Raw genomic sequence first — 24,478 nt, 5'->3', positions numbered from 1 at the left:
AAGGACTTACCGGGCCCACTGTGAGATGGACCTGAGTTAAAACTCCATTGATGTCCAGAACCCCATAAGCTTCTAATTTGGCTGGAGGGCACATGACATTTTGGGTCTCTTGAAATCAATGCCTATTCATAGCCAGTGTCCCTGAAAGGTCTGATTATTTCCTTTTCGTCAATGCATAGATGATCTGGTAAAAGACTGTAGGTCCCTTTGGGAAAGCTGGGAGTAAGATTAACAGTATATGTTTTTGGTGGTGTACTGGGGTTCTTCCTCAAGGGGTCTTGCTTCACCTTCATTCAAAAGATTCTGGGTCTGTCAACTGGCTCATTTGGGAATTGATTAAGTGGGTGTGACTCTACTTTATGACTTGAGCTAGACCTTCTTTCACTTGACTTAGAACTTTTCTTTTTAATTAAAAATTTTATTTATTTTTGGCTGTGCTAGGTCTTTGTTGCTGTACGCAGGCTTTCTCTAGTTGCAGTGAATGGGCTTCTCATTACGGTGGTTTCTCTTGTTGCTGAGCATGGGCTCGAGGGCACTAGGGTTTCAAGCAGCACACAGGCTCAGTGGTTGCAGCTTGAAGGCTCTAGAACGCGGGCTCAGTAGCTCTAGCACTCAGCTTTGTTGCTCAGGAACACGTGGGATCTTCCTGCACCCAGGACTGAACTGCATCCCCTGCGCTGGCAGGTGTATTTCTAACCACTGGACCACTGGGGAAGTCCAGAACTTTCCTGCTTATACAGATCAATTAAGAATGTAGTAGGTTTCCTACCTATTTCAATGTTCAGTAACCCCATGATTAACAAGCAAATGCCACAGATTTGTGCACCAGAGTGAGTCAAACTATAAAGATTGTTTCTTTGTCTCTGTTGTCTACTGAGGTAACTGTGCCTACCTGGCTTCTGGAGTTATGAGGCCAGAAAAGCCCGCCTTTGGAGCAAGCCATCGTGAGTTCAGTAGAAAACGAATTTTACCAAAAAACCACATGAGACTGAAAGAGGACTCAGATGATATCTACCCCTGGTGGATACCATGACTACAGCCTCATGAGGCCCTAACCAGGCCCTATAGGGTTGCAGCTATATACTCTGCTGGGTCCCTGAGCATGGACACTGAAATAATACTGCTTTTAAATGTTTGTGGCAATTTATCATGCGCCATGAAAAACTATGAAAGTGTGTACAAATGTAATGAGAAGAAAAAGCAGGGATGATTCACATCCTGAATGCAATAACTGTAGCACCCTGATAGCCACACATCCCTGAGAACACTTTAAAAGCACCAATCACATGCTATTAAAATGGTAGAAGTTAACTGATAAGTAAGCCTTTTAAAACACTTTTATGCTAGTTTGAATGAAAAGACTATATACGCGTTCCTTGTAAAGTTTCCATTTCCCCTTTGTAAAACAAAAAGGCAAGCTGTATGTGAATCAAGAATTTTATTAAAATCAGTCAGACCAACAGTCAATCACAAAAGGTGTGGACAAAATTACTGATATACACAAAACTGAAGGAATATTGTACCTTGAGTCCTTCCTGAGGAACTCATTAGAGAACAAGTTTCAGACAACAAAATGAAAAAAGACGTTGACATAAGGACTGGAGGTAAGCACTAAATGCATAGTTACTGAACTAATACTGATGTTTACAGGGAGAGTGTAGTATGCCCCCTGCTGTTGATGTGCTCTGACAAGGCAGGAAGAGCACAGCTATTTAAAAAATGAGGGGAGACCCCTCAAGGAGCTGGAGCTTAGTCCCTCATCCCTTGAATGTGGGCTATACTTAGGGACTTGTTTCCAAAAAGTGGCTAATGAAAAGGAGGTGGGGCTAACTTTACAATTACACACTACACATAAAACATGTGTTTGTATACCTGTCTACTTAAAAAGTCCTAAAGACAATCACATACTCAATAGCAATAATCACCCCACTGCCTAGATTGTGATGTTTAAGCACCACTTTCCAGAAACTGAAACCAGGGACTCAGAGAAATGACCAGTTTGAGAAGCAGGAAATATACAAGATGTATTGGGAATATTTTGCCATACCAGAGAGCAAAATGATAACAAAGAGTTAGGAGTCAACCTGAAGATACTCCTACTGCCTGCTAACATTATAAAAAGAGATAAAATTAGGCAGTAAGTAACTCCTATGGAGAGAATACAACACTGCACATAGTCCTACCAAAATAAAAAATCAAATATGAAGTGACCAAGATTCTGGATCCAGAAAATAGAGAATCATGTCTTACTATACTATTAAGCATAACTGGCAAAAATTAGACTATGGAAAACTAAAAATTAAAGAATTGAGTCCCTTAAACAAATTGTAAGAAAAAAAGAACAGAAAGCCCATCTATAGATTGAAGATTTAAAAGGCATATCAAAGACAATAAGAATATAAGCAAGATAAACTGTAATGTTTAGATAGACAAAATTTATTAAAACCATAAACAAATGCAAAACTGTGATTAGTATAAATGTCAAGATAGAGGAGTCCATTAATAGCAGAGTTGATTTACTAAGATAAATCACATTCTGGGCCATAAAACACATGTTAGCAAATGTAACAGAACAGAAACCATATAAAGAACATTTTCAGACTACAGTAAAATTAAAATAGAAATCAATAACGGAAAGTGAAAGTCACTCAGTCATGTCTGACTCTGTGACACCATGGACTATACAGTCCATGGACTTCTCTAGGGCAGAATACTGGAGTGGGTAGCCTTTCCCTTCTCCAGGGGATCTTCCCAACCCAGCGATCAAACCCAGGTCTCCCGCATTGCAGGATTCTTTACCAGCTGAGCCACAAGGGAAGCCCAAGAATACTGAAAATTCCAAAATATTTTGAGATTAAACAATGTACTTCTAAACAACACATGGGTCAAAGAAATTTCAAGAGAAGTTAAATATTTTTGAACTAAATGAAAATGAAATACAAATTTTCAAAATTTGCAAGATTAAATGAAAATGGTGTTTAGAAGGAAATGTATGGCTCTAAATACATGTAGTAAAAAAAGAAAAGAAAGATTGAAGATCAATAATCTAAGTTTCCACTTTAAGGAACCAGAGAAAGAAAAGCTATTTAAACCTAAATTAAGCAGTAGAAATTATAAAAATAACAACAGAAATCAATGAAATTGAAAACAAGAAATCAACAGGGAAAAACCAAAACCAAAAATTGTTTAAGAATAGATATGTAAGAAATAAAATTTGAATTAACAATCAAAGAACTTTCCTCAAAGAAAATCACAGGACCAGATGACTTCACTGGTGTATTTTAAAAAATGTTAAGGAAGAATAAATAGAAGTCCTTTACAAATTCTTCCACAAGGAAGGAGAGTGGGGAACAACTTCCCAACTCATTCTGAGGCCTCTATTTCCCTGATACCAAAATAGACAAACAAAAAAAGTACAGAACAATATCTTTAATGAATATATAATAAAAACCTTAAAAAATTAATAAATCACATCATGATCATCTCAATAAATGTAGAAAGAGAATTTGACAAAATGTAACACCCTTTCATGATTAAAAAAAAAAACTCAACAAACTTAGAAGGGAACTTAATTTTTTAAATGGCATCTATGAAAAATCCACATTAAACACCATACATAATGGTAAAAGACTAAACGCTTTACCCCTAAGATCAGGAACAAGACAAGGATGTTCTCTCTCACCACATTTATTCAATAGTTACTGAAAGTTATAGCTAGGACAATCAGACAAAAAAATAAAAAATAAAAAAAGAAAGAAAGGTGTCCATTGGAAAAGGAAGGAAAATGATCTTTCTTTGGATATGACATGATCTTGTATATATAAAATCCTAAGGAAACCAAGGAGAAGGCAATGGCACCCCACTCCAGTACTGTTGCCTGGAAAATCCCATGGATGGAGGAGCCTGGTAGGCTGCAGTCCATGGGGTTGCTAAGAGTCGGACACGACTGAGCTACTTCACTTTCACTTTCCACTTTCATGCATTGAGAAGGAAACGGCAACCCACTCCAGTGTTCTTGCCTGGAGAATCCCATGGACGGAGAAGCCTGGTGGGCTGCAGTCCATGGGGTCGCACAGAGTCGGACACAACTGAAGCGACTTAGCAGCAGCAAGGAAAGCAATGAAAATTGTTAAGACAAATAAACAAGTTTAGTAAGTTCGTAGGACACAAGATCAATATACAAACTGTATATAGATAAATACAAATTGTGTTGTGGGTGATATTCAGGAAGACGGCAGAGTAGGAAGCTCTAGGAATCTATCCCTCCACTGACCCAACCATCAAATTGCCAGGAACTGTCTGAAGCAACTCCCTTATAGAGTTGCTGCAAGTAGAGCACTTGTAGCATCCAAGAGAGAGCTGGATGAAGAGGCTGGTAGTTTTTGTCAATTTCAGCTTTAATGACATGGTGGCTACTATTACTCATTCTTAAGCCCTGGAGTAGGCAGTGATGGAAAATAGCCCACCCAAACTCCTGGTATGGCTTGCTGGACCCAGAGTGGGTAATAAAGGCTTTGTCCTCCAAAACTTGGAGTTGTCGGTTCTGACTGTTGTTTTTGATCAGTGATTGGCAGCCATGGAGGCTGAATGTTGTTTCAACCCTCAGGCTGAAGTGCCTCCCCGACATGAGAGAATCTGAAGAAACATTTTCTCTCTCTTTCTCTCTGAGAATCATTTAAGGAAATCTTTGTCAGGACACTGGCTGACTGTAGAGACAACAGAAGGGAAACTGCAGTGAACACACACAACAAAGGATATATACTTTGCAAAATATAGTATGGAAAAGCTACAAAAGGATGGCTCCAGCCATGAATGAAGGAAACTCCAGCAATCACTGGTGAGTGGGAAAATCAGATTTCCAGAAAGTTACCACAGCATGACGCTCAGAGTATCTACTTCTCAGCAAAAACTAGAAAATGTATGAAGAAATAGATCAGTATGTTCCAGTCTTGGGAAATAAAGAGCTTGACAGAAACTATTCCTGGGGAAGTCCAGATATTAGAACTATTAGTCAAAGATGTTACAGTGACTGTCTTAAATGTTAATCAGCTACAGGAAACCATGAACAAAGAACCAAAGGAAATTAGTAAGGTGATATCTGAACAAAATGAGTATCAATAAAGAGATGGAAACTATACAGGGTAGTCAAAAAGAAATTCTGAAGCTGAAAAGTACAATAAGTGAAAAACTCACAGAGGGATTCAACAGTAGATCTGAGCAAGTAAAAGAAAAATCAATGAATTTCAAGGTAAGACATTAAGAAATTACCTAATCCGAGAAGAAAGAAAAAAAGGAATGAAGAAAAGTGAACATAGTCTAAGGGACCTGTGGATACTAGCAACAGAACAATATATACATTATAGGAATTCCAGACAGAGAAGCTACAAATGGGCAGAAGAAATATTTGAAGAAATAATGGCCAAAACTTCCTACATCAGATGAAAGACATGAATACATACATCCAAGAAGCTCAACAAACCCCAAACAGGGTAAATTTAATGAGATGCGTACCTTTGTAAGGGATACATTATAGTCAAATTGCTAAAACTCAAAAACAAAGAGATAATCTTGAAAGCAGCAAGACAGAAGTGACTCCTAATGTACAAAGCATCTTCAATAAGGTTAACAGCAGATTTCTCGCCTGAAGCCATAAAGGTGAAAAGGCAATGAGAAGACATTCTTTAAGTGCTGAAATAAAAACCTGTCACCTAAGAATTCTATATCTGGCCAAACTATCCTTCAAGAATGAAGGAGAAAATAAGGCATTATCAGATTAAAAAAAAAGCCGAGGATGTTCATTACCAGTAATTTGCCCTACAAGAAATTCTAAAATGAATTATTCAGACTGAAATGAAAGAACACTAGAGAGTAACTCAAAGGCATAAGAAAATATTAAAAAACACCAGTGAAGGTAAAACTTCATAGGTAAAGAAAGAAAGCCAGCGTTATTGTACTTTTGGTTTAGTTTATATTTACAGTGTCTCCATTTTCATGTGATTTAAAAGAAACATGCATAATATAATTATAAATACATGACAATGGGTATATAATATATAAAGATGTAATCTGTGACAATAGCAACATAGAGAGGGAGGAGAGGAGATGTATTGCAGCAGAGTGTATACTATTATAATAGAACTATTATTCAAAACATATTACAATTTATGTTAATTGTAATCCCCATGGCAATTCCTAAGAAAATAACTTTAACAATATGCAGAAAAAGAAGGGAATCAAAATCAAACACTGAAAAAAACTTACTACAAAAAAGGCAGTAATGGAGGAAATGATGAACAAAAAACAGAAGAAACACAGAAAACAGTAAACCCTTTATATCAGTAATCATCAGAGAAGGCAATGGCACCCCACTCCAGTACTCTTGCCTGGAAAATCCATGGACGGAGGAGCCTGGTAGGCTGCAGTCCACGGGGTCGCTAAGAGTCAGACACGACTGAGCGACTTTCACTTTCACTTTTCACTTTCATGCATTGGAAAAGGAAATGGCAACCCACTCCAGTGTTCTTGCCTTGAGAATCCCAGGGACGGGGGAGCCTGGTGGGCTGCTGTCTATGGGGTCACACAGAATCGGACACGACTGAAGCGACTTAGCAGCATAGTAAATGTAAGAGCTTTAGATTGGATGTTTGTGTCCTCCCCAAACTTGTCTGTTGAAATTCTACCCTCTAATGTGATGGAGAAGGAAATGGCAACCCGATCCAGCGTTCTTGCTGGGAGAATCCCAGGGACGGGGGAGCCTAGTGGGCTGCCGTCTATGGGGTCACACAGAGTTGGACACGACTGAAGTGACTTAGCAAGCAAGCAAGCAATGTGATGGTATTAGGAGGCAGGGCCTTTCAGAGGTAATTAGGTCATAAAGTGGAGTCCTCATGAATGGGATTAGTGTCCTTATCTCCATGAGAGAGAGCTTGCTTCCTCTTTCTCTGCTTTCCCCCATGTGAGGATAGAACAAGAAGTCATCGGCAAGCCAGGAAGAGTGGTCTCACCAAGACATCAGGCATGCTGGCACCCTGATCTTGGACTCAGTCTTCAGGACTATGAGAAATAAAAGTTTGTTGTTTAAGCCATCCAGTTTAGGGTATGTGTTACAGCAGCCCAAATTAAGATAGCATGTAAGTGGTGAGGAGACTGAATTAGTAATGAAAAACCTCACAACAAAGAAAATCCCAGAAACAGATGACTTTACTGGAAAATTATACCAAATGTTTAAAGAAGACTCAATATCGATTATTCACAAATTCTTCAAACAAATTGAAGAAGAGGAAACATTTCTGAAACTCACTCTACGAGGCTAGCATTACTTTGATACTAGAACTATACAGAGGCACTACAGGAAAGAAACAACAGATGAAAATCTTTATGAATACAGATGCAAATATCCAACAAAATACTAGCAAGCCAAATTCAGCAGCATTTGAAAAGGATCATCCCAGGGTCAAGTGGAATTTATTTCTGAAATGAAAGTATGGTTTGATATATTAAAATTAACCAATACAGTAAATCACACGATTAGAAAGAAGGAACAAACCCACATGATCGTCCTGGTTGTTGCAGAAACAGCATTTAATAAAACTTAATGTAAAAACAATAAACGAGGAATAGTAGGGAAATTCCTCAACATGATAAAAGCCATATGTGGAAAACTCACAGATAACATCATACTCAACTGTGAAAGACTGAGAGCTTTCCCTCCAAGATCACGGACAAAGCAACAGTGCCAAGTTTCACCACTTTGATTCAACACAGTTCTGGAAGTTCAAACCAGAACGACTAGTCAAGAAAAACAAATAAAAGGTATGGAAAGGATGCAGTAAAGTTCATGCAAATGACATGATATGACATATTGAAAAACCTAATGACTTCACAAAAATCTGTTAGAGCTAATACTAATAAATTAAGCAAATCTCTAGGATACAAAACTAACACACAAAAATCAGTTTTGTTTCTATATACTTGCAACAAACAAGTCAAAAGTAAATTGTAAAAGCAATTCAATTTACAATAGCTTCAAAAAGAATAAAATACTTAGTTAATAATGTAAAATGATACAGCCACTGTGGAAACTAGTTTAGTGGTTCCTCAGAAAGCTAATGCCAGAATCATCATACAATTCATAAATTCCTCTCCTAAATAAATATCCAGAGGAACTGCAACCAGGCATTGAACAGAGACTTTTACATCAATTTTCATTACAGCATTATTTATAATAGGCAAAATTTGTAAATGATTCAAGTGTTCACCAATAGACAAGTGGACAGAATAAAATGTGTTATGTATATTTAACAGAATATTTTACAGACATAAAAAGGAAAGAACTTCTGATGCCTGCTACAACCTTGATGACCCTTGAAAAACTCATGTTAAGCAAAATAATGCAGACACAAAAAGACAAATATTTTACAGTTCCATTTATATGATGGCTTCCCCAGTGGCTTAGGGATAAAGAATCTGCCTGCCAGTACAGGAGACACAGGAGATATGGGCTCAATCCCTGGGTCAGGAAGATCATGTTGGGGAGGAAATGGCAACCCACTCCAGTATTCTTGTCTGGAAAATCTCAAGGACAGACGAGCCTGGAGGACTCCATGGGGTTGCAGAGTTGGATACGACTGAGCATGCAAGCACACACTTAAAACAGGCAAAACCACAAAGACAGAAAATACTTTAGGGATTACCAGGGGCTGGGGAAGGGGGACTGAAGAGTTATCACTTAAGGCTGACAAAAGGGTAAAGAAAATATTTTGGAAATAGGGGTGAAGTTTGCATAACATTGTGAATGTAATTAATGCCACTGAATTGTATCTTAAAATGGCAAGTTTTATGCTATATATTACTTACTACAATTTAAAAATTAATAATTTAATATATAAACAATGAATTATACACTGAGTGAATTGTATGGTATGTGAATTATATTTGTCAAGCTGTTCCAAACTAAATAAGTAAGTACAATATCTAAAAATCAATTGTATCTGTATAGCAGCAATGAGCAATCAAAAAATGAAATTAAGAAAGTAGTTCTAACTATTCCCATTTGCAACAACATGGATGGACTTGGAGGGTATCATGTGTATTGAAATATGCCAGACAGAGAAAGATAAAAACCGTATGATACAACTTACATGTGGAACCTAAAAATTAAAACTAGTAAATACGACAACAAAAAAGACACACTCACAGATATAGAGAGCAAACTAGTGGTTACCACTGGGGAGAGGGAAGAAGAGGCAAGATAGAAGCGGGGGGTTAGGAAACAGAAACTATTATTTATAAAATAAATAAGTTACCAGGATATATTGTACAACACAGGAATATAGCAAGTGTTTTATAACTATAAATTAAGAATAACTTCTAAAATTGTGAATCATAATACAGTATACCTAAAACATATAATATTGTAAATCAACTATACCTAAATAAAAATGATAAAATAAAAAAAATGTTGTTGTTACTGTTCAGTCACTCAGCTGTGTCCAACTTTTTGTGACCCAATGGACTGCAGCAAGCCAGGCTTCCCTGTCCTTCACCATCTCCGGGACCTTGCTCAAACTCATGTTGACTGAGTCGGTGATGCCATCCAACCATCTCGTCCTCTGTAATCCCCTTCACCTCCTGCGTTCAATCTTTCCCAGCATCAGGGTCTTTTCAAATGAGTCAGTTCTTTGCATCAGATGGCCAAAGTACTGGAGCTTCAGCTTCAGCATCAGTCCTTCTGATGAATATTCAGGACTGATTTCCTTTAGGATTGACTGGTTGGATTTCCTTGTGGTCCAAGGGACTCTCAAGAGTCTTCTCCAACACCACAGTTTAAAAGCATCAATTCTTCAGAACTCAGCCTTCTTTATGGTCCAACTCTTACATCCATACATGACTACTGAAAAAACCATAGCTTTGACTCTATGGACTTTTGTTGTAAAAGTAACATCTCTGCTTTTTAATATGCTGTCTAGGTTTGTCACAGCTTTTCTTCCAAAGAACGAGTCTTTTAACTTCATGGCTGCAGTCATCATCTGTGGTGATTTTGGAGCCCAAGAAAATAAAGTCTGTCACTGTTTTTATTGTTTCTCCACCTATTTGCCATGAAGTGATGGGACCGGATGCCGTGATCTTCTTCATTTTAATGTTGAGTTTTAAACCAGCTTTTTCACTCTCCTCTTTCACCTTCATCAAGGGGCTCTTTAGTTCCTCTTCACTTTCTGCCATAAGGATGGTGTCATCTGCATATCTGAGGTTATTGATATTACTCACAGCAATCTTGATTCCAGCTCGTGTTTCATCCAGCTGGCGTTTCTCATGATGTACTCTGCATATAAGTTAAACGAGCAGGGTGACATTATATAGTCTTGACGTACTCCTTTCCCATTTTGGAACCAGTCCTTTTTTCCATGTCTAACTGTTACTTCTTGACCTGCATACAGATTTCTCAGGAGGCAAGTAAGGTGTTCTGAAGAATTTTCCACAGTTTGTTGTGATCCACACAGTCAAAGGCTTTAGCATAGTCAGTGAAGCAGAAGTAGAGGTTTTACTGGAATTCTCTTGCTTTTTCTATGATCCGACAGATGTTGGCAATTTGATTTCTGGTTCCTCTGCCTTTTCTACTCCACCATCTTTAAGTCATAAAATAAAAAAATAAAACTAATTGAAGGGGCCTGCCACAAATATTTCTGCTATATGGAACAGATCACATTTTTCCTATACTTACTGATGTCAGCAATTATATGTCAGGGCAGAAAGCTGCAATGATATGAAGTCTCCTATGAAAAGGATTGTATCTTAGACTATAATTTCATCTGAATGTGTTAAATGAGTTGTATAATAAATAGTTAACATTTTTTAAAAAAGCTATTCCATTTATAGTAGGATGAAAAGAATATGTTAGGAATGAGTTTGACAACTGAAAAACTTTTACTCTGAATGTTACAGAACTGAAAGAAATTAAATTAGAACTAAATAAATGGAAAAACAGTCCATGTTCATAGATTGAAAGGCTTAATATGAAGGGGAAAATTTTTCCAAATTTATCTATAGATTCAATACAATACCTACCAAAATCCTAGATGATTTCCTTGTAGAAATTGACAGTCTGTTTCTAAATTCACCTGGGAATTCAAGGGACTCAGGACAGCCAGGACAATCTTAAAAAATAATTGCTAAATGTAGAACGCACGCTTTCCAATTTCAAAACTTATTGTAAAGTTTTAGTAAATAAGACACATGTGCTAGTGGCCTAAGGCTAGATCAGTGGAATAGACTCAAGTGTCAAGAAATAAGCCTTTACAAATACAACTCACTTACCTTTGACATATTTCCAGGACAATTCAAAGAAGTTCGGTTCAGTTCAGCCACTCAGTTGTGTCCATCTCTTTGTGACCGTACGGACTACAGCATGCGAAGCTTCCCAGTCCATCACCAACTTTCAGAGCTTGCTCAAACTCCTGTCCATCGAGACGATGATGCCATTCAACCATATCATCCTCTGTCATCACCTTTTCCTCCTGCCTTCAATCTTTCCCAGCATCGGTCATTTCCAATGAGTCAGTTATTCTCATCAGATGACCAAAATATTGGAGCTTCAGCTTCAGTATCTGTCCTTCCAATGAATATTCAGGACTGATTTCCTTTAGGATTGACTGGTTTGATCTTGCAGTCCAAGGGACTCTCAACAGTCTTCTCCAACATCACAGTTCAAAAGCATCAATTCTTCAGAACTCAGCTATCTTTATGGTCCAACTCTTACATCCATACATGACTACTGGAAAAACCATAGCTTTGATATGAACCTTTGTCAGCAAAGTAATGTCTCTGTTTTTTGTCATACTATCTAGGTTTGTCATAAGATTTTCTTCCAAAGAGCAAGTGTCTTTTAATTTCATGGCTGCAGTCACCATCGGCAGTGATTTTGCCCAGGAAAATAAAGTCTGTGACTTTTTCCTTTGTTTCCCATCTATTTGCCATGAAGTGATGGGACCAGATGCCATGATCTTATTTGTTTTTTTAATGTTGAGTTTTAAACCAGCATTTTCACTCTCCTCTTTCATCAAGAGGCTTTTTAGTTCCTCTTCACTTTCTGCCATAAGGGTGGTGTCATCTGCATATCTGAGGTTATTGATATTTCTCCCCGCAATCTTGATTCCAGCTTGTGCTTCATCCAGCCCAGTGTTTCTCATGATGTACTCTGCATATAAGTTAAATAACCAGGCTGACAATATATGTCCTTGATATATAAAGGAGTACAATATATGTACTCCGTTCCTAATTATGAACCAGTCTGTTGTTCCATGTCCAGTTCTAACTGTTGCTTCCTGACCTGCATACAGACTTCTCAGGAAGCAAGTAAGGTGGTCTGGTATTCTCACCTCTAAGAATTTTCCACAGTGTGATCACAGTCAAAGGCTTTGGCATAGTCAATAAAGCAGAAGTAGATGTTTTTCTGGAACTCTCTTGCTTTTTCAATGATCCAACAGATGTTGGCAATTTGATTTCTGGTTCCTCTGCCTTTTTTAAATCCAGCTATGTGAACACCTGGAAGTTCTCGGTTCACGTACTGCCGAAGTCTGGCTTGGAGAATTTTGAGCATTACTTTGCTAGCGTGTGAGATGAATGCAATTGTGCAGTAGTTTGAACATTCTTTGGCACTGCCTTTCTTTGGGATTGGAATGAAAACTGAACTGTTCCAGTCCTGTGGCCACTGCTGAGTTTTCCAAATTTGCTGGCATACTGAGTGCAGCACTTTCACAGCATCATCTTTTAGGATTTGAAAGAGCTCAACTGGAATTCCATCACCTCTACTAGCTTTGTTCATAGTGATGCTTCCTAAGGATCACTTGACTTTGCATTCCAGGATGTCTGGTTCTAGGTGAGTGATCACAGCCTCTTGGTTATCTGGGTCATGAAGATCTTTTTTGTCTAGTCCTTCTCTGTATTCTTGCCACCTCTTCTAAATATCTTCTGCTTCTGTTAAATCCATACCATTTCTGTCCTTTATCGAGCCCATCTTTGCATGAAATGTTCCCTTGGTATCTCTAATTTTCTTGAAGAGATCTCTAGTCTTTCCCATTCTATTGTTTTCCTCTATTTCTCTGCATTGATCACCAAGGAAGGCTTTCTTGTCTCTTTTTGTTCTTTGGAACTCTGCATTTAAATGGGTATTCCTTTCCTTTTCTAGTTTGCCTTTCACTTCTTTTCTCAGCTATTTGTAAGCCCTCCTCAGAGAATCATTTTGCCTTTTTGCATTTCTTTTTCTTGGGGATGGTTTTGATTATCATCTCCTGTACAATGTCACAAACCTTTGTCCATAGTTCTTTAGGCACTCTAACAGATCTAATCCCTTGAATCTATGTGTCACTTCCACTGTATAATCATAAGGGATTTGACTTAGGTCATACCTGAATGGTCTAGTGGTTTTCCCTACTTTCTTCAATGTAAGTCTGAATTTGGCAGTAAGGAGTTCATGATCTGAGCCACAGTCAGCTTCCAGCCTTGTTTTTGCTGATTGTATAGAGCCTTCTTCATCTTCAGCTGCAAAGAATATAATCAATCTGATTTTGGTATTGACCATCTGGTGATGTCCACATGTAGTCTTCTCTTATGTTGTTGGAAGAGGGTGTTTGCTATGACCAGTGTCAAAACTCCGTTAGCCTTTGTCCTGCTTCATTTTGTACTCCAAGGCAAACTTGCTTGTTACTCCAGGTTATCTCTTGACTTCCTACTTTTGCATTCCAGTCCCTTATAATGAAAAGGACATCTTTTCGGTGTTAGTTCTAGAAGGTCTTGTAGGTTTTCATAGAACCATTCAACTTTAGCTTCTTCCACATTAGTGGTTGGGACATAGACTTGCATTACTGTGATACTGAATGGTTTGCCTTGGAAACAAACAGAAATCATTCTGTTGTTTTGGAGATTCCACTCAAGTACTGCATTTTGGACTCTTTTGACTGTGAGGGCTAATCCATTTCTTCTAAGGGATTCTTGCCTGCAGTAGTAGATATAATGTCATCTGAATTAAATTCTCCCATTCCAGTCCATTTTAGTTTGCTGATTCCTAAAATGGTGATGTTTACTCTTGACATCTCCTGTTTGACCACTTCCAATTTACCTTGATTCATGGACATTGCATTCCAGGTTCCCATGCAATATTGCTCTTTACAGCATCTGACTTCACTTCCATCACCAGTCACATCCACTACTGGGTGTTGTTTTCACTTTGGCTCTGTCTCTTCATTCTTTCTGGAGTTATTTCTCCACTGATCTCCAGCAGCATATTGGGCACCTACTGATCTGTGGAGTTCATCTTTCAGTGTCATATCTTTTTGCCTTTTCATACTGTTCATGGGGTTCTCAAGGCAGGAATACTGAGGTGGTCTGTCATTCCCTTCTCCAGTGGACCATGTTTTGTCAGAACTCTCTAATGGTGAATGAATAGTCTTTTTGGAGGGTGGGGGAGGGATAAATAGGGAGATTGGGATTGACATATGCACACTAACATATAAAATGGATAACTAATTAGGACCTATGGTATAGCAGAGGGAATTCTTCTCAATTCTCTGTAATGACCTCTATGGACAGGGAAATAAGGAAAGGAACCTAAGAAAGAGGGAAAGGATTTTCCTGATGGTTCAGTGGTTAAGATTCTGCACTTCCACTGCTGGGGGCACAAGTTTGAACCCTGGTTGGAGAACTAAGGTCCCACATGCCATGTGGTGTGACCAAAATAAACAAACAAAAAAGAGTGGATATAGGTATATAGAGAACTGATTCACTTTAGTGTACAGCAGAAAGTAACACATTACAAATCAATTATACTCCAATAAAAAGTTAAAATATGACAAATAAATCCTCCATAAATTAACCTAAAAAAAAGAAAAGAATAGTCTTTTCAACAAATGGCAGTGGGACAACTGGCTGGGTATGTGCAAAAGAATAAAGTTCGATAAAATCCCTAGAAGAGAATAGAGGCAAAACATTCTCCAACATAAATGGTACCAGTGTTTTCTTAGGTCAGTCTTCGAAAGCAACAGAAATAAAAGCAAAAATAAACCAATAAGATCTAATCAAACTTCTTTGTACAGCAAAAGAAACCATAAACAAAATGAAAAGACAACCTATGGACTAGGAGAAAATATTTGTGAATGAAGCCACTGACAAGGACTTAATTTCCAAAATATACAAACAGCTCATACAATTCAATAATAATAAAAAAAAAACTCTATCAAAAAATGGGCAAAAGACCTAAATAGGCATTTCTCCAAAGCAGACATACAGATGGCCATTAGGCGCATAAAAAGATGATCAACATCACTAATTATTGTGTGTGTGCCAAGTCACTTCAGTACTGTCTGACTCTTGGCAACCTTTATGGACTGTAGACCGCCAGGCTCCTCTGTCGGTGTGATTCTCCAGGCAAGAATACTGGAGTGGGTTGCCGTGCCCTCCTCCAGGGGATCTGCCTGACCTGGAGATCAAACCCATGTCTCTTATGTCTCCTGTAATGGCAGGCGAGTTCTTTACCACTAGCACCATCTGGGAAGCCCCACTAATTATTAGAGAAATTAACATCAAAACTACAGTGAGGTACCACCTCACACTGCTCAGAATGGCCATCATTACAAAGTCTACAAATAACAAATACTGGAAAGGATGTGGAGGGTGTGGGTGTGTATACTTTTGGGAGAGAATGTAAATTGGTGTAGCCACTATGGATAACAGTATGGAAGTCCTCAAAAAAGTAGAGTCACCATATGATCCTGAAATCCCACTCCTGGGCATACTGGAGGAAACTATAATTCAAAAAGATATATACACTCCAATGTTCACAGCAGCACTGTTTACAAAATCTGAGACTGGAAATGACCTAGATGTCCACTGACAGATGAATGGATAAAAATGATTTGGTATACATATACAATGGAATGGACTTCTCTGGTGGCTCAGATGGTAAAGAGTCTGTCTGCAGTACAGGAGACCTGAGTTCAATACTTGGGTCAGGAAGATCCCCTGCAGAAGGGAATGGCAATGCACTCCAGTATTCTTGCCAGGAGAATTCCATGGAAAGATGAGCCTGGTGGGTTACAGTCCATGGAGTCGCAAAGGGTCGGTCACAACCGAGCAATTTTCACTCATCCAGTGGAATATTCCTCAGCCCTCAAAAAGAATGAAATAATGTCATTTGCAGCAACATGGACAGACCTAGACATTATCATACTAAGTCAGAAAGAGAAAGCCAAATACCACGTGACATCACTTATATGTGGAATGTAAGATATGACACAAATGAACTTATGTATGAAAGAGAAACAGATTAACAGTCATAGAGAACAGAATTGTGGTTGCCAAGGGGGAAGGGGTTGGAGGAAAAATGAATTGGGAGCTTGGGGATTAGCAGATGCAAATTACTATATACAGTATAATATACAGTATACTTGAATAAACAAGTCCTACAGTATAACACAGGGAACTGTATTCAATATTCTGTGACAGGAATATGAAAAAGAGTATGTATAAATGAATCACTTTCCTCTACAGAAGAAATTAAATTATTGTAACTTAATTAACATAATACTATAAATCAACTATACTTCAATTTTAAAAAAAGGAATGAAGCTGGACCCCCTACTTCATTTCATACATAAAAATTAACTCCAAACAGATTAAACACCAATAGGAGTAATGGTTACAGGCTGCAGGGCTTGTTTGGGGGGCAATGAAAATATTCTAAAACTGATTATGGTGATGCTTGCACAACTCTGTGAATATAGCAAAAGTCACTGTATTTCACACTTCAAGTAGGTGAATTGCATGTTATGTGAGTTTTATCTTAATACACATTTTAAAAAATGAAACCAAAGATTATCACTACTGTTCCCATAGACAAGGAAAGAATAATTAAGGAATACCAAGAACACCTCTATGCCCACAAATTTAATAACTTAGATGCAATGCTCCAATTCCTGGAAAGATAGAAACTACCAAAGCTCACACAAGGAGAGATGATCTGAATAGGCCTATGTCTATTTTAAAAATTGGATCAATAATTAACAAATTCCCCCAAAAGAGAGTATACCAGGGCCAGATGCTTTCACTGCTGAGTTTGACCAAACATTTGAGGAAGAAATTGTATCAATTCTCTGCAATCCTCTCCTGAAAACAGAAGAGAGAGAACATTCCCTAACTCATTCTATTACCAAGACATTGATATAAGACTAAGACGTACAAAAAAGAAGCACAAACCAGTCCTTCTCGTGAACACAGATGCAATGAATTATTGGCAAATTGAATCTAACTATGTGTAAAAAGAATTATACACCATAACCAAGTGGGATTTATTTCAAGTATGCCAGTTTGGCTGGTTCAATAGTAAAAAATTAATTAATGTAATCTAAGATACCAACATGATAAAGAAGATAACTCATATGATCATATTAGTGATGCAGAAAAGAATGACAAAATCCAACATTCATTTTATAACTGAAAAGTTTCAGCAAACTAGGAACAGGGAATAACTTCAACCTGATAAAGAACATCTACTAAAAAACCCTACAGCTAATCTTATACTTAGTGGTGAGAAACTGGACCTTTACCCTATGACTGAGAACAAGGCAAGCATATCCCCTTTTACCACTCCTACTCAAGACCTCACTGGAAGACCTCCTGGAAGGAGGGCATGGCAACCCATCCAGTATTCTTGTCTAGAGAATCCCCATGAACAGAGGAGCCTGGAAGGTTCATAGGGTCACAGAGTTGGACATGACTGAAGCGAACTAGCACAGCACAGCAGAGTATAAGGAAATAAAAACTATACAAACAGAGAAAGAAGAAATAAAGCTGTATTTGTTCAGAGACAGAATCACTGTTTATGTAGAAAGTTCTGAAGAATCAACAAAAAAAATCTGTGAACATAGCAACATCACAGCACACAAGGTTGCTGCTACTGCTAAGTCGCTTCAGTCGTGTCTGACTCTGTGCGACCCCATAGACAACAGCCCACCAGGCTCCCCTGTCCCTGGGATTCTCCAGGCAATAACACTGGAGTGGGTTGCCATTTCCTTCTCTAATGCATGAAAGTGAAAAGTGAAAGTGAAGTCGCTCAATCGTGTCTGACTCTTAGCAATCCCATGGACTGCAGCCTTCCAGGCTCCTCCATCCATGGGATTTTCCAGGCAAGAGTACTGGAGTGAGGTGCCATTGCCTTCTCCGGCACACAAGGTTAATAGTAGATAAATGTGGACCGCTCTCGCACATACCACCAGAGAACAATTAAAATCTGAAACAGAGAATTCCCTGGAGGCCAAATGTTTAGGACTCTGTGCTTTTACTGCCAAGGGCCTGGGTTCAATCCTAAGCTGGGGAACTAACATCCCACAAGCCATCCCACTGACATCCCACAAGTGTGGCATAGCCCCCCCCACAAAAAAAAAAGTGAAATAAAAAATACAGCACCATTTACAAAAGCACACACACAAATGAAATACTTAGGTATAAATCTAATGAAATATGTACAGGCTGTACATGAGGAAAACTACAAAAGTGATTAAAGAAATCAAAGATCTAAATAAATGAGGAGATAGTCCAAGTTCACGGACCAGAACATTCAACATTATTAAGACAGCAATTCCTTCCCAACTTGATCTATAGAGTCATGTAATACTAGTCACAATTTCAGCAAGCTTTTTGTAGGTATTAACAGATTCTAAGGTTTATACGAAAAGACAAAAGACCTAGGATAGCCAATGAGATACTGAAGAACAAAGTTGGAGAACTGATATTTCCCACTTTAAAACTAACTGTAAAGCTACAGTAATCAAAACAGAGTGGCACTGGCAAAGGAACAGACACGTAGGCCAATGGGACCGAATACAGAACCCAGGAAAAACCTCCACAGTTACAGTCAACTGACCTCTGGCAAAGGAACAGGGGCAATTTAATTAAGAACAGTCTTTTCAAGAAATGGTTATGGAACAATTGGACATCCATGTGCACCCCCCCATACCCAAACCAAAAAACTCCACACAGATCTTACAAATTTCACAAAAATTATCTCAAAATGGATCATGATAGCCTAAATGTAAAACACAAAACTATAAAACTACTATATCAAAACACAGGAGAAAATCTAGGTGACTGTGGGTTTGGCGATGAGTCTAGATATAACCCAAAAGCACAATTCATAAAAGAAAAAACTGATGTTGTACAGCATTAACATTAAAAACTGCTCTTCAAAAGGTACTATTAAGTAAATGGCAACATAAGCCACAGACAGGGAGAAAATACTTGCAAAACACTTACCTGAAAGAGGACTGGTATCCAAAATACACAAAAAAAACCCCTTAGAATTCCATCAGAAAACAAAGAAGCTAGTTAAAATACAGGTAAAGATGTGAACAAATACTTCATCAAAAATGATATAAAGGTGGAAAATGAGCATTTGAAAAAAATGCTCAACATCATGTCACGAGAGATCACTACACACCTGTTCGAATGGCTAAATGCAAACAGTGACAACACTAAACGTTGGTGAGGACGTGAAACAACAGCAACTCTTACTCTGCTGCTGGGAATGTAAAGTGGTACAGCTCCTTCAGAAGACAGTTTGGCAGTTTCTTATAAAACTAAACATAGTTTTACTTTATGACCCAGCAATCACATTTCTAGGTTTTTACCCAACTGATCTGAACACTTATTTCCACATGAGAACCTGAATTTGAATGCTCACAGCAGCTTTACTCATAATAGTCAAGAGCTTGAAGCACCAAGACGTCCTTCAGTGGGATAACAGGTAAACAGACTGTGGCCTAGTCACACAGCAAACAACTCAGGATACACTTAGCAGATGGAAGAACCTCCAATTATGTTGATCAAAATAGCCACATACAAATAAGTACATGCTGTATGATACCATTTACATGAAGTTCAAGAACAGACAAAACCAATATATGACAAGGGGCAGCAGATCAGTGTTTACCTTGGGGGTTGGGGGTGGGTGCAGAAGTGCATGGACTACAAAGGAGCACTCTTTCTACAGTTATACAGTAATGCCATGGCTCTTTATTTGGATCTTCACCATGGTTTAACGTATGTGTCAAAATACACAAAACTGTAAATTTAAGATGCGGGTATTTAACTCTCTGTAATTATACCACAATAAAGTTGATTATTTTGGAGTAAAAGTTAAGATGGTTATTTTAGAGGGAAGAAGAGGGCTGTGATTGGGATACAGCAGTTTGTGACTAGCAAAGTTATATTTCTTACCCTGGGGGATCATTTCAAAGTTGTTGATCTTACAAGGCTATATATTTGTTTCCCGTACTTTTATCTATGCTGTCAAAGTGAAAATGAAGTCGCTCAGTCGTGTCCGACTCTTTGCGACCCCATGGACTGCAGCCTACCAGGCTCCTCCATCCATGGGATTTTCCAGGCAAGAATACTGGAGTGCATTGCCATTTCCTTGTCCAGGGAATCTTCCAGACCCAGGGATCGAACCCAGGTCTCCTGCATTGTAGGCAGACACTTTACTGTCAGCCACCAGGGAGAATTTTATAATAAAAAAGTACATCCTTTCAAAGGTGTCCCTTTCATCACAGATTAGGTTGGACTATATAACCTCTAAAGTAACTTTAAACTCTCAAACTGTGACTTTTAATTACTATGATTAAAAAAATAAGGTATTCTCTAGTTAAAGATCTTTTGTAATACTCAGGTTTTAAAAAATAATATGATAAACTTGTGAGTAATAGTTTTCTCGACCATGAGTCACTGGGTGTCTGGACTTATCAGCACCATCTCTTGGTCATAAATCCCTGGAAAATACAACTGAGATAAAATCACCAGTTAAGTTGTATACCAAAATTTGTTCATACATCTGTAATAATGAAAATCTAACAACCTGAATGTCTTTCTACAGATGGACAGAGAAGCAACTTGTGGAAGGAATATACATATTCAGATGACAAAATGCTTGCCCTTTAGCAATAAAAAGCAACAAACTATTGAAATAAGCCATAGGAGTAAATTTCAGCATAAATTTCCACCATACTAAGTAAAAGAAGCCAGACTCCCTCCCTCAAAAAATAATGTATGATTTCACTCATATAAAATCACAGAAAATGCACACTAGAATGGCAGAAAGCAGATTAGTGTTTGCCTGGAGAGGGGTGGAGGGCAGGTAGGGGTGAGAGGCAAGATGTCACAGAGGCACAAGAAAACTTTTGGGTCTGATTTCTTCCCTCTCTTGACTGTGGTGAATGTTTCATGGGTATTTACATAGACTAAATCTTATCAAGTTGTATCCTTTAAGGTGCTTAGTATGTCAATCGGTGCTCCATAAAGCTGTTTTTAAGTAAGTGTATACATAGATGATTCACTCCCTCCTCCATCCCTTTCCACTTTCTGATCACAGTCCTCATCAGGTGAGGGAAGACAGAAAACACCACTGTTCTCATCTGCCCTGACATCAAAGCTTGCACTGACAAGCTTCCTTTGACCAGGGTTATTGAATTATTGAAGTTTTGTTTAAACAGAAGTTAACATTCCAGCCATGAAATTAAAAGACACTTATTCCTTGGAAGGGAAGTTACGACCAATCTAGATAGCATATTCAAAAGCAGAGACATTACTTTGCCAACAAAGGTCCGTCTAGTCAAGGCTATGGTTTTTCCTGTGGTCATGTATGGATGGGAGAGTTGGACTGTGAAGAAGGCTGAGCGCCGAAGAATTGATGCTTTTGAACCGTGGTGTTGGAGAAGACTCTTGAGAGTCCCTTGGACTGCAAGGAGATCCAACCAGTCCATCCTAAAGGAGATCAGTCCTGGGTGTTCATTGGAAGGACTGATGCTGAGGCTGAAACTCCAATACTTTGGCCACCTCATGTGAAGAGTTGAGTCATTGGAAAAGACCCTGATGCTGGGAGGGATTGGGGGCAGGAGAAGGGGACAGAGGATGAGATCGCTGGATGGCATCACCGACTCGATGCACATGAGTTTGGGTGAACTCTGGGAGTTGGTGATGGAGAGGGAGGCCTGGTGTGCTGCGACTCATGGGGTCGCAGAGTCGGATACGACTGAGCGACTGAACTCAACTGAAATGAACAAGTCCTTGGGGTGGCAAAGAATCGGACACAACTGAGTGATTGAGCACACACACAATACTTGTAGAGAGACGAGATCTCTGATATAGGATCCCAAATACCTGGGTCCTGTCCTTCACAAGCCAGTGCACCAAGCATCGCTAGGCAACATATACAATGAGAAACAGAGGCAAAGAAGCCCTGTTCTAACATCGTCACTGGATTACATAGAACACTACTCTGGAGTCTAGCACACATCAGCAACGGCTTCAGGTCAGAACACTCTAGTGAAGCAGCCTTGACTGTTCTGAGGACCTCATTAGCCTAGACTATGCAGACCATGCGGCCACACCGGAAGAAGGCAGAAAGCCTGCTTCGTTTCTCTTCCCCAGTCCTATACCAGATGAGAGTTTACCACTCCAGTTCAAGGAAAGGCTGTCTCAGGAGAGCCAGACTCCAGTTGTGGTGCACAGGCTTAGCTGCCCTGTGATAGGTGGGATCTTAGTTCCCCTGCCAGGGTTCTAGAGATTGTGCATCTCAATGAAGATCCCCCGCGCTACAAGCAAGACCTGACTCAGCCAAAAAAAGAAGCAAGCAAGCCTAGGCTACCTTCCCACTCCAGCGAGTTCACAGAAGGTAACCTCGTAAAGAAAATCCACTCTCCTGGAAGTCCTTCCCCCATTACCACAGCCTTAACTCCTATAATATGACCAATTTATAACATTGGTTCCAAAGACTGGATCAAATTTGGCATAGACTCTCAGATTTGTTTAGGACAAGGCAAAAAGCCAGCCTGGGGACTTTACTGGTGGTCTAGTGATTAGGAGTCTGCCTTCCACTCCAGGGGATGCAGGTCAGGTCCCTGGCTGGGGAACTAAGATCCCACATGCCACAGGGCAACTAAGCCTGTGCACCACGACTAGACTCTGTGTACGACAACTAGAGATCCCCCGTAACAGAGCCCCCGTGCTACAACTCAGACCCGACGCAGACGAAAAAGGGGAAAGCAAGCCTGGGCTACCTTCCCACTCCAGCGAGGTCACAGAAGGCAACCTCGCAAAGAAAATCCACTCTCCTGGAAGTCCTTCCCCCGTCACCACAGCCGTATTTTTTGTACTATAAAATGACCAATGTATATTTGCAATGAGGTACAATGTAGTCTCATATTTAAGATAATCAAAAGCCCACAGGCTTCACCATCTGCGACATCTTCAAGATACCAAGGTAAGTGGAACCTGTGTGGAGCAACCAAACTGTCAGAGTAGACTCAACAACGTGAGAGAAAGGCCAGAAGGGTAAACACTCAAGTGATGTGCAGTGCAGCACAATGAGCTTCATAAAATGATGCAAACTGCTTATGTACAAAACCTCTTTGAGTCCTTTATTAACATTTGGGGATGTGCCATACGTATAATTAACAGCATCACACCAGCTACAGAAGTACAGATAACCAAGAATGTACTTCGGAACAAGGATCTCAGAGCAACTTACGGTGTTGCCTGCTCTGCACCTCCACAAAAACCCAACTCTGACACACGCAGGACAGACAATATAACAATTTCACTTTGAAATGGTTCTTTAGAAAATGACAAGAATTGGCAGTTCAAACCCTTTAGAGTGAGATGTGGCAGGTCTTTCAAGTGCCATGGCACTGCTTTAGAAGGCCAGCGTGGGCATCTGAAGGTCAGACAGAGTAAGAACCGACTAGGGCGAGGGGAAGAGGTTTGATTTTCAGTGAACAGAGAGAACAGATGGTCCAAGTGGATACTTTCAGTTCAGGCTCAGTATGGGTCCTGCAGGAATCCATCAGATAAATAGTTTATCAACTGGAAGGCTGAAAAACGCCAGCCTGTCACCTGTGTCACTGATTCCAACCGGGAGACCCTGTTGCAACAGGAGTCAGGCACGATGCAGTAAGCATAAGAGGGAGACGCCTGAAAGAAGACTGGAGTCCACTGTCGGATCAGTTCTGACCCTTCCACATTACTGGATGTTCTGTGTCCCTCTGCTTTCACGTGTGAACTAAGGAACGCTTTCCTTCATCTCAATGTTCCACTTTGAAAATAACCAACCCTTCCCCCACCCCCAACATCATTCTCCATAAATTCTTTTTCCAAAGTCCTGATTCGGGGTCTAGACTTTTTCCTTTCGCTTCAATTTTGACACCTTCTTGACAGTCCCATTCTTGTTTAGAAGCTTCAGGACACGATCTTTATGATCTAAAACTTTAAGCATGGAGTCTCTGGCCTCACTGATTTGATCCATCACAAGTTTACACCTCTGCATATTTCCCTGAAACAAAAGACATGACACCATCCATCAGCAATCTTCAAGACAGCGTGGCTTTTAAAGAGCTTCTCACCTTTGAACTGAGCCATTTTGAGGCTTTCACATAGGAAAAAA

The 24,478-nt window shown here is 39.3% G+C and overlaps 1 protein-coding gene across 12 annotated transcripts in view; it reads right to left on the bottom strand.

Annotated features, from left to right (window-relative positions):
• Positions 1-1,423: 1,423 nt before the first annotated feature.
• SAP130 (Sin3A associated protein 130) overlaps positions 1,424-24,478 on the bottom strand; it is a 100,191-nt gene continuing 77,136 nt past the window's right edge. For 11 of the 12 annotated variants that reach the window (XM_070801581.1, XM_019968880.2, XM_070801600.1 and 8 more), the window contains one exon: positions 1,424-24,367. In XM_070801581.1, the coding sequence (XP_070657682.1) occupies positions 24,209-24,367 (159 nt within the window). In that variant the 3' untranslated portion in view covers positions 1,424-24,208. The remainder of the gene's footprint in view (positions 24,368-24,478) is intronic. The other variant, XR_011570206.1, reaches the window with a different exon arrangement.

This window comes from Bos indicus, chromosome 2 (genome assembly GCF_029378745.1).
Source record: "Bos indicus isolate NIAB-ARS_2022 breed Sahiwal x Tharparkar chromosome 2, NIAB-ARS_B.indTharparkar_mat_pri_1.0, whole genome shotgun sequence".
NCBI classification, from domain to species: Eukaryota; Metazoa; Chordata; class Mammalia; order Artiodactyla; family Bovidae; genus Bos; species Bos indicus.
This window is presented reverse-complemented; position numbering and strand designations above follow the sequence as displayed.